The sequence below is a fragment of the Uloborus diversus genome, chromosome 7, assembly GCF_026930045.1.
Source record: "Uloborus diversus isolate 005 chromosome 7, Udiv.v.3.1, whole genome shotgun sequence".
NCBI lineage: Eukaryota > Metazoa > Arthropoda > Arachnida > Araneae > Uloboridae > Uloborus > Uloborus diversus.
The window spans coordinates 21,671,425-21,682,744 of NC_072737.1; the positions used below are offsets into that span (position 1 = coordinate 21,671,425).

Below are 11,320 nucleotides of genomic sequence, written 5' to 3' on the forward strand. Positions count from 1 at the left end.
AAGAACTGTTAGTTGAAACGTATATACAGTGCACATAATTTATATCGAAAATTGGGAACATAAGTCCCATCAAAAGGGGTGACTCTCGTCACATCAAAAGCATCGAATTTCAACATTCATCGAACGGTGATTCAGTGGCGACTGAACTCTTGATTCGAGTTCATACTAGGAAGCGTTGAATGGCCGTTGCCATTCCAAATCAAATAATTTTCCACACACTCCCCACCATGAACTCTTTCAAGAGCTCATCAATATCTCAATTTCAAATAATGTATTAATTACAAAATCGTAATTTCAAAATTTCAAATACACAAAATATTAAATCAATAAATCAAAAATATACATGAATCAAAACATTTTCAAATTTCAAATATTAAAATATAACTCTAAAAATGTTAGTAAACTATACTAAATATTATTAAGTAACAAATTTAAAGGTTAGTACAAATTATCAATATAAATAAATGTTCAATTTAAATTATTAGAGTTCAAATTTCAAAAGTTCAAAGTTCCAAGGGATACAAGTGTTGTATCGTTCTCCGCAAAAGTCCAGAAGCAGTTTTAACTTCGTATGAGCGTACGTTATTATCCCGTCCGAGAAACGCTCTTTCAATTTTTCCGAGTTTCCAAAGCAGTTTGTTTTTGGAATCCTCTTCGATGAGCACTACATCTCCTATCTTAAGTGCCGGTTGTTTGTTTGAATTATTCAAAGAGTGAACAGTTCTGAGGTCAAGTAAATATTGCTGCTTCCATTTTATCCATAATTGCCGGAGAAGAAGAGATTGATATTTTTTCCGTTTCAAAAGTGAAGATCTTTTCGATTCATTTTCTACTATTTCAGCGAAATTGATAGGATATTGAGGTTCTCGTCCAAAATTTAGGAAGTGCATTGGTGTCAAAGGCAAAGGTTCACTATTTTCATTGTAGACGTAAGTTAGAGGTCGCAAGTTGAGGACGGTTTCTATTTCTGTAAGCAATGTAGACATTACTTCAAAATTTAATAAAGCTTTACCTACAATTTTCCGCAGGCAATCTTTTACGGATTTCACAAGTCGCTCGTAAAAACCTCCCCACCAAGCCGCCCTTTCAATTATATTTTTCCAAACTATTCTTTCTTTAGTTAGAAATTGCGAAAGTAATTTGTCAGAAATAATTTTTGATAAATCTTCTATTTTTTTTTTCGCCCTTTTAAAGGTTTTCGCGTTATCCGAATATATTACCTTACAGTTTCCTCTTCTAGCTAAAAATCTTCGAAGTGCCAATAAGAAGGAATCTGTAGTCATACCGCTAACGAGTTCAAGGTGAATTGATCTAGTAATCGCACATGTAAACAAAACTATATAAGATTTTCGAACTTCTGTAAAAATTTTCACATAAATTGTTCCCGCAAAATCTAATCCGCAAACTGAGAATGGAGGCGAAATGTTACTTCTGTCAAGCGGCAACGGAGCTGTAATTTGATTAGCAGCCTTCGAAAGATATTTTTGGCAGATTAGACACTTTTTGATTACACTTTTGACTAACTGCCGTCCTTTTGGAATCCAGAAACGCTGCCGAATTCGCGCTAAAGTGCAAGCTGTTCCACCGTGCATCATTTTCTCATGCTCTCTTCTCGCGATTAAAAATGTCAGCCAGGACCGTTTTGGAAGAATAATAGGATTTTTTTCTTCTGTAGATAATTCAGCAAATTCTAATCTTCCACCTAGTCTGATAATTTCATTTTCATCCATGAATGGCAAAAAGTTAAACAAATCAGAGACTTTTTGAATCGGATCTCCATTCTTCAAGGATTCGTAATCTTCTTTAAAAAAGATCTTCTGTTCTAATCTTATCAGATGATTCTCAGCTTCTATTAATTCTTCAGCGGTCAATGTGTTTTCTATATTAGAAATCTTTCTAAATTTCATGATCGACTTCTTCACCCAAGCTGTAACCCTCACCAACTTCTCCATATTACTAAATTTATTTATGTTGATTCCATTTTCCTTTTCTTCAACAAGACATTCATACTGAAAGATGTCCTTCGATTTCTTTCTGTATTCTAATTCTTCTGTATTTATTGCTTCATCATTTTCTGACTTCGGCCAGTAATCTGGAGAATTTTTTAGCCACTGCGGTCCTGTCAGCCAGGTTGGATCTTCTAGCAATTTAGAAACTTTTGCTCCCCTCGACAAGGTATCTGAAGGGTTGACCTTTCCGGGGCAAAAAAACCAGTCTGAACGTGCTGTGAATTTACGAATCTCTTCAATCCGATTCTTGACAAAAGGTTTAAATTTTTCAGGATTTCCTTTTATCCAAAAAATTGTTATCTTCGAGTCAGACCAGAAACAGCACGGAATGTCACGTTTCAAGGATTTCAAAATATTAAAACTTAATTTTGCTGACAATACTGCAGCCATGAGCTCCAGCCGAGGCAATGTAAGAGATTTTATCGGAGCAACTCTATTTTTAGAAGCTACAAAGGCCGTTCGAACGTCTTCATTTCGAGATAAAACACGCATGTAGGCAACTGTTCCAAATGCTTTCATACTTGCGTCACAAAAGAAATGAAGTTCGAGAGTTTTGATATCAATATTTAGGTTTTCGGAAAAATAATGGCGTGGGATTGAAATTTCCGTCAGTTGAGGAACTTCTTCGCACCAGCTTCTCCATAACGAACTTAGATCTTCGGGTAACCTGTTATCCCAATCAATACGTAACATCCAAATCTTCTGCATCAAACATTTAATTCTCACTGTAAATGGACCTAAAATTCCGATAAGATCAAAGATACGTCCTAAGACCTGGAGCACGTATCGTTTAGTGTCAGTTCCTCTAGAAACAAATTTGACTAGATCTCCAACATCAAAATAAAGAATGTCCTTTAAGTTGTCCCATGCTATACCTAAGACTGTATGTCATATTTTCTTCTTTGAGGTGTTCGGCATTATCACTCGAAATCACTCCATGTTTTTTCCACAATTCGCGTAGGGTCTTCGAATTAGTGCGCCACTTGTGTAGTGACAAACTAGCATCTTGGAAAATTGCTATGGACTCTAATGTATGAGATAAGGCTTCATCTACAGATGCAAGACTACAGATGATGTCATCGACATAAATATTATCATTTAAAAATTTTGTAGTCACCGGATATTTTTCAGTATACTGTTTCAGATGATATTTCAAAGTTCCTGCCAATAAAAACGGACTGCTACTGATGCCGAATAGAACGCGAGTAAATTTATAAACCTGGGGTGCAATAGATTCCTCCGAGGGGTCATCGGTAAAGAAAAAACGAGTAACATCTCGATCTTCTTCGTTGAGCGAAATTTGCAAAAATGCTTGTTTCATGTCCGTTGTATAAGCAATGGGGTGAAAGCGAAATCTCAATAAAATATCAAATATTTTAGAATATAAATTTGGACCTATATGAAGACAGTCATTTAAAAATAAACAATTAGAATCATGAGTGGAGGCATCGAAAACTATACGCAATTTACTCGTCTCACGTTCTTTCCTAATAATTTCTCTGTGGGGCAGGTAAAATTTAACTTCGTCTTCCTCATCTGGGTTGATAACTGGTTCAATAATTTTTTGTCGTAAATAGTCATCTATCACCTTTTTGTATTCAAAATACAACTCAGGGTTTCTATAAAATCTTTTTCTAAGTCTAGAAAATCTCTCTTCAGCTATCTTCCTATTATCTTTTAAATCCCGCTTTTCTAACTTCCAGGGTAACCCCACTGTATATCTTTTGTTTTCATATTTGATCTGAGACTCGAATTGTCTCATGATTTCATTTTCTGTTGGATCAGCATCTTGCTTCGAATCAATAAGACCTGAAGTTTCGAAGTCCCAAAACTTCTGAATTTGTTCTGAAATCGCGCTATTTTCGACGACTACATTCATCATTAAAGAAAAGTTATTTTCACTTTTTTTTCCTTGTAAACACCAACCGAAAATTGTTTCAACTGCAACTAGTGTTTTGCTCAAATGCTTAATATTTCCCGTTACAACGTTATAATAATAATAAGCACCAATTAAAATTGTAATGGGTTCTTTACTTTCTGGAAAATCCGCGAGTGTCAAATTTTTCAACTGTTTCATACCCTTAAAGTCTTCAACTTCGGGAGGGGGAATATTCGATCCTGATATTTCGTCGGTAACCAACACTTCAATTTCTATTTTTAAGTCGGGAGAGTTTCTGTTGATTAACGTAAGTTTGATGACATCGTAGTATTTTTCGATCGGGGTTTTACTTCCAAACGTGTACACTGATAATTTTTCTTTCCTTAGTACTTTGCATTTTAATTTGTTAGCTATGTTTTGCGTGGTAAAGCTACGCATCGAACCACAATCCAGTAAAACGCGTGTACCACAGTTCAAATCTAAGTTTTCATTTTTTGCTAACACGTAACTCGTTTGCAAAAGAGTTATTTTTATTTCCCATGTGCGATACAGCAGAAATTAAATTTTCCGTCCCATTGCCCATAAGAGATTCTTCATTAGATTTATCGTTAGCCAAATTGTTAAATTTATAGCAAATATTTTCATTATGTTTACCGGAACAGTATTTACAATTCCTTCCCGACAAACAATCTTTCAAACGGTGTCTCAATCCAAGGCACAAAAAACATCTACCTTGATTCTTCAATACGTTTCTCTTTTTTTCAACACTTAAGCGACAGTTAAGAACATCGTGTTCTTTTTTGCAAAATAAACAATTACCCGTTTTCTTTTCAGCGAAAGCTTCATTTCCATTCTTCGCAGCAACGAAAAAACCGCTGGTGGAAATGCAAGTGCTATCTTGTCTATTAGACAAAGTTGAATTTTTATTTTTGCTGTTTGATTCAAATGGCTTCAACCTACACGAATAAGTTCGTTCTCTTGTTAATATTTCTGTTTGCAAGAAATTCAAGAATTGATTTATGTCTGGAACGCAAGAGGTTTTCTTATTTTGTCGATTATATTCCAATGCCAATTCATGGGGTATTATTTTCAATACTACTGCTAACAGCATTGAAGAATAGGAATTTGACTCCAATCCTAAAGCGGAAAGGCACCGAACATTAACTTCTATTTCATTGTGAATCCGTTTTAGCTTTGGAATGTCGGTAATTTTGTAAACAGGAGATAAGTTAAGCAATTTGTTCACATGGCTGTTAATTATGACGTCTTTTTGTCCGAATCGTTCTTTTAATATTTGAAGCGCAGAGTCGTAATTTTCATCTGAAATTTCAAAACCCGCGATTGCATTAGCTGCAGGGCCGCCTAAATAACTTTTTAGGTAGTTAAATTTCTCAGTTTTCGAAAGCGTTTCATTTTCATGAATCGAGACTTTGAACGTGTTGTAAAAGGAATAAAATTGGGTGCAATCACCGTAAAACTTTTGAATGTTCAATTTTGGAAGCTTCACCTGTTTTGTTTCGTATATTAATTTCTCGCTCATGTTCGAACTTATGTTCACTTGGCTATTATTAGAGGATTTAATTTCCTTTAATTTTCCTTCAGCGCGAAATATTGTGTTCGAAACCTTTTCAGCGTATTTATATGCTGATATCAGTTCTTTTTCGTATTCTTCTAATTCTAACAACGGTTCGATATCGTCATCAATTTTCTTTAAAAGTTCTGCTTTAATATGCAATTGATTTAATAGCTCTTTTAGGGTCTCTAAATCTATTTGATCTTCTTTAATTAAACCTTCAATAATATTCGTTATTTTCGTAACTGCTGTTCTAATAACAGTTCGGTTTTTCTTCAGCTTTTCAAAATCCATTTTGGAAAATAAAAATGTCTCTCTTACCTTTTGCAGTCTTCGCACTAGGTGCTAATCCATATGAAAGTTTTCTAAATCAACAAATGTCACACGCAACGAATTAAAGTTGAATGCAAGCGTTACTTTTCGGCCGCTATGCACCATATTGTAAACTGATTCAGTGGGTAAAACACTTGCCACATCAAATTCAAAAATCGACAAACGAATTGAAGGTTAGAAAAAACATTTTAATTAAGAACTGTTAGTTGAAACGTATATACAGTGCACATAATTTATATCGAAAATTGGGAACATAAGTCCCATCAAAAGGGGTGACTCTCGTCACATCAAAAGCATCGAATTTCAACATTCATCGAACGGTGATTCAATGGCGACTGAACTCTTGATTCGAGTTCATGCTAGGAAGCGTTGAATGGCCGTTGCCATTCCAAATCAAATAATTTTCCACACCTTTAAGTATACTTAACTTAGTACTACAAATTAAATTTGTGGAATTTAGGTATAACATTTTTAAATAACTGAAGTATATTTTAGAAACGAATAGGGGCATGCCAAAAGAGTGACTTTCTGGTTTAAAAAAAAATTGTGTGGAAAAATAAATGAGTTATTGTTTTAAGAGAAATGGAATAACATCGGAAAAGTCATTTCTAACTATTAAAAAAAAAAAGAAAAAAAAATCAAAGTCAACTAATCCTTTGTGTTAAGCTCTTGGGACATAGTATTTTTTGGATTCTGGAGAATCACCCAAATACATTTAAATTTAGGTAGTGTATATACTATAACATTAAAATAAAATAACCCTATTGTGTTCCCAAAATATGTAGACCCTCGATATAACAATATATCCCTCTACAACAATATATCGTTGTAGCGAGATTTTACTGTATAAACATAAAAGGTAAAAGCAGTATTGAACAAATCACCGTCTTCTGCAGTTAAGCCAATGTTTCAATACTATTACAACTATATTTTCTTATTCTGTATTTTCTATATCAATTTTTTTTCAGAACTTTGAGAAAAAACTGCCCTTTTAAAATATATGTGAAGTTCGATGGAAATTCTCTTGTAATTGCAGACATCATCGAAGAACACAACCATGAAATGTCTGAAGCACTATTTAGACAACTGCCTAAACAGAGAAGGTTACCAGAAAATGTACAAAAAGAAGTTGCCTCGCTTCTACATCTTAGAGCAAACAAGAAACTTGTACAAAATAAAATAACCATTGAAACCGGCAAGGTGGTCTCTTTAAGAGATCTAACTAATTTATCAAAAAAAAAAAAAAAAAAAAAAGGTTTGTAAATTTGATTTATTTAAAAAAAGAAAAAGATTGGTTTTAGATTGTAAGCAATGTTATTCATCTATTTGTTTGTAGTATGTCAAACTGCCAGGTTAATTTAAGATTTTTATTAAGCTTAAGTTAGAGCGATTGAAGCTACCTTCAATATTAAAACTTTTCAGTTGTGTAACCAAAAGTATCAGGGATTTTATATGCTTGTCAACCTAGATTTTGTACGTCCATTTATGGTAGAAAACAGTTAATTCAGAGAAATTGAAAATGCTCCAAGAAATCTGTTATACTTAGATAAAAATGAATCTATTGAAAATTGTTTTCTATCATTGTTATCATTTTTCTGAGGGGTACTTGCAGAACCCCGAAAATAAACACAAAACGTTATTAGAACAAATTATTTCGACACTTTTTGTGATGAAAAATTTAGAGTGCTTCATATGAATAATGTCATATGACAAATGATTAAAATTAAATCGATTTTAGATTCTCTTTGTCAGAACAACTCACATATTAAATTCTCCTTGCAGCTAGTCTTTGTTAAAGTAAGTGTTTTTTTAGTTTTACATAAAGCTTGAATCCACATTTTTGCTGTCTGCTTTGCTTTAACCAGCTAAAGCAGAGATTAGCCAGTCTTTACGACAAAAGCCCGAAGAGTTCCTAACACTTAAATCTTTAACTGGCTAAAACTGGGTCAAATCAATCCTAGTCGATTAAAGCCTGCTTTAACCAGTAAAAGCTAGGTTTAATCATAACATATACAATCCTTTTAAAACTATCCGTAAAAACATTCTGCTTTAGAAACTTTTTCTATGATAAAGTTTGATACATGTTTGTAAACTTATATTTGCTGGTTAAAAATTAATCTATTTTTACTTTGGTAAGAGCTATCACATATTAATCAATTTATCTCGTAATTTTTGTCCTGTTGTGCATCTATATGTGCTTGTTGCTAAAAAATTCCTGAGTTTGGTCGATAACTGATTTTTTTCCCCTACAGCTGGCCCTTCTTCCACATTCAGCTTTGTTGAAGTCGTTCATATGCTCAAAAATGAGTGCAAGTGTGATGTGGAGATTCACCAGAACTCGTTGAATGAGTTGCAAGGGATCTTCATTCAAGATATCGAAATGAAGAGACTATTCAGAACCTACCCGGAAGTAATTTTCCTTGATAGAACATACAAACTGGTGAATTTAAATTTACCAGTTTTTATAATTTTGATTGAAGATGGCAACGGTGAGAGCCATGTTGTTGCAGTTGCTCTTCTAATTAATGAAGAGATGGAAAATTTACAATGGTTCCTTAAGGTGTTTTCCGGGAAAAACCCTGATTGTACCAATACACTTGTTGCAATAACAGACAAGGATCTAACAGAGCGAAACGTTTTAAAGACTGTTTTGCGTGATATAAAGTTCAGACTTTGCCTGTTCCACACGTTGCAGTCTTTCAATCGAAAATTTCATTGTGACAAACTGAGAATAACTCCTGCTGAACGTGATTTCGCAAAATCCATCTTTGAAGCAATGTGTTATTCTGACACGGAAGAAAAGTACTTGTAGTTATATGGTACTATAAAATATTCATGTCCAAAACAAATTCTAGACAATTTTGAGGCCAATTGGCACTGCAATTTTGAGCAATGGAAAGGAATTGCTGAATTTAATGCTGGTTGTTTTAGAAATAAAACCAACAATCGAATTAAAAGTTTCAATTAGAAATTAAAATCTGTAATTCAAACATTTTCAACTTTGGAAGTTTTCTTCAAGAAATTTTTCATTCTTTTGAAATCAATAAGATCTGAAAGAAATACAACAGCAGCTAATGTGCTTCAGAAAACAACATACGCATTTGCAAATGAAGATAAAAAAAAACTACTTTCAATTCCTTACCCCCTATGCATTTGACCTAGTGAAAAACGAGTTGGTACATGCAAACAGTGAGATACTTGAAGCCAAATGCTCTTCCCTATCTACAGGAAAACATGTTTGCAGTTGTCATTTTCGATCCTCAATGGGACTACCTTGCAGGCATATTTTCAATTTTCGTTCACGCATCAACATTGATCTATTTGACGAAGTTTCGTGTCTTAAAAGTTGGACACGTAACAATTTTGAGCAAAATCACTCTTTAAAGGGAGACAAATATGATGAAATCAGAACTGACATGACCCCTGCAGTATATCTAACTACAACCCAGCAAAGAGTCGAGCGTGCCTCAGCTCAAGAAAAGTACAAACAATTCCTTAATGTAATCAAACATATAGCCTAAAAATGATGGCTCCAAAATGTCTTTTCTGGAGACAGCCCTCCCTAACGTCATCAAAAATTGTTCGATGGCATTTTACGAATTTCTTTTTCGAAATGTTTGCGGTAGAAGGCCCTGAAAACCATTCCCCAACATTACTACCAAAGATAGTCTGAATTAGCGTCTCTAGAGAGGCTCCCATTCCCACCCCCTTTCACTTAACGTATTCAAAAACAAACTAAAATTACTTTTTTCAATCATCAGTTTCGAAGAACTTTGGGGGAAATACACCGGATCTCCCTTTTCTCCAACGTAATCACTATAGCTCAAAATTTCGTTTTTAGGCGGTTCCGGAGCCACCAAAGTTCAAAAAACAATTCTTGAGGGCACACGCACACTGAACCCCCGCCCGCTCTTTGTCCCATCGTTATCAAACAATGCCTAAAATATGATTTTGGGACTTCCATTTCAAAAAAAATCTGGATGGATTATGAATTTTCGCGACGCTAGGTCATCCGGCATCCCTCATCAATCGCCGAGGTGAGGTGGAGAAAAGTCTTTAGTTGTATTTTTCAGATATTAATATCGAAAAATATTCAGAAGGATCCGCTGAAACTTCCCGTTTTCCTTAACGTCACTAAAGATAACACAAAATTGTGCTTTTTAGAGCCCAAAATCCTTCCTTCACAAAAATGACCTAAAATTGATTTTAATTCCGAAAAATATTTCAGTTCGAAATATTTTTCGAATAATAATTTCGGTTTTGGTTTTCCTGTTTAAAAACTCATTTATGGATAAAGACCTATTTTATTTCAATAAAAATTCAAAATCGCTTAAAAAAGAACCTTGTCATGCACTCCTTTTTCAAATATATTTGGTAAATATTTTAATTTTTAAGTTAATGGCAAATGGACCTACCATGCACTTCAACTTTCATAACTAAAATTATTGATAACAAGACGTTGCCAAATATGGAAGCGTGGATATTATTTCAAAGAGGATTATAACCCTTCCATCGCAGTAAGTCCAATAACTGCGCAACTGTTGTGAGAGTTGCTATTCAGAGAACAGCTGTCTGGTTATACACGGCCTTTTAATTAGTAGTAGTAGTAACTTTGCAGTAAAAAAGTTAATAGTATTACTAACTTTCTATAATTATAGCTAGTATATTTCTTTGGAATACCTGCTGTTAGTTCAATCATATTGTGGGGCCGATTTTGACCTTCTGCCCCACATGCCTGGAAAGGGATATCTATCCCCTGAACCTTCATTCCGCTACAAATAGCCTCCCTCGCATTTTTAAACGTCTTTTAGGTTAAGAAGAGTTGACCTTTTTGTCGCGGCGCGGCGGTACATTTTTCCCGTGCAGGAAATAAGTTCAGACCCCCGAGCAGTTGCATCTCATAAAATAGAGAGTTAGAAATAAACACATTTTGGCGGGAAAGTTTCCCTCCGCTTGTTTTGAGTAAGCGACACTTGGAATTTTCTGTGACACCCGCAGTGGGTCAAAAGGGGGTTAGCTTCTTTCGGACAATTTCAAACATTTTCCCCCTTTCCGAGTCATAGCTGTAGGATATAACTTCTGAAGTTCTGACATTTTCGAGCCCATAAAATAGAAGACTTGGGAATAACAAAATTCCATTCTGACACTTTGCGACACTCCGTACCCCATAAAGCATAGGGTTTTCCTGGAAGCTGGATCTCCAGATGTTGAACTATGATCCCCAGAGAATGTGCCCCGATCAGGGAACTTTATCCCCCAGTATAAAACAAGGAGTTAAGATTTTTCAAAGGGGAGAAGAGATAGTTTTGGAAGGTAGAGGAGACGATCTTTCGAGAGCTCGGCGTTTCTCCGAGACGTTTGTCCGGAGTCATGATAGAAAGGCGCTGTGCCTTTGAATGACTTAATGGAGAAAGGACCGAAATCTTGGTACGTACAATACTAGCTCCCACTTCCCACAACTTAATTTAAACCAGTAGATTAAAGTTTAATTCCTTTGGAGAGCAGAATCATGATGTACTTAATTAT

General features: G+C 34.7%; 2 protein-coding genes across 2 annotated transcripts; both read right to left on the bottom strand.

Annotated features, from left to right (window-relative positions):
- Positions 1-503: 503 nt before the first annotated feature.
- On the bottom strand, positions 504-4,326 carry LOC129226328 (uncharacterized). Its single transcript, XM_054860930.1, has 3 exons — positions 2,885-4,326; positions 1,430-2,814; positions 504-967 (listed from the first exon to the last, which is right to left on the bottom strand). Exons 1-3 carry the CDS (start codon positions 4,324-4,326, stop codon positions 504-506), a joined length of 3,291 nt encoding a protein of 1,096 aa, XP_054716905.1.
- A 49-nt stretch (positions 4,327-4,375) lies between these two features.
- LOC129226330 (uncharacterized) lies at positions 4,376-5,755 on the bottom strand. Its single transcript, XM_054860932.1, has one exon. It carries the CDS (start codon positions 5,753-5,755, stop codon positions 4,376-4,378), a length of 1,380 nt encoding a protein of 459 aa, XP_054716907.1.
- Between the last annotated feature and the right edge of the window lie 5,565 nt (positions 5,756-11,320).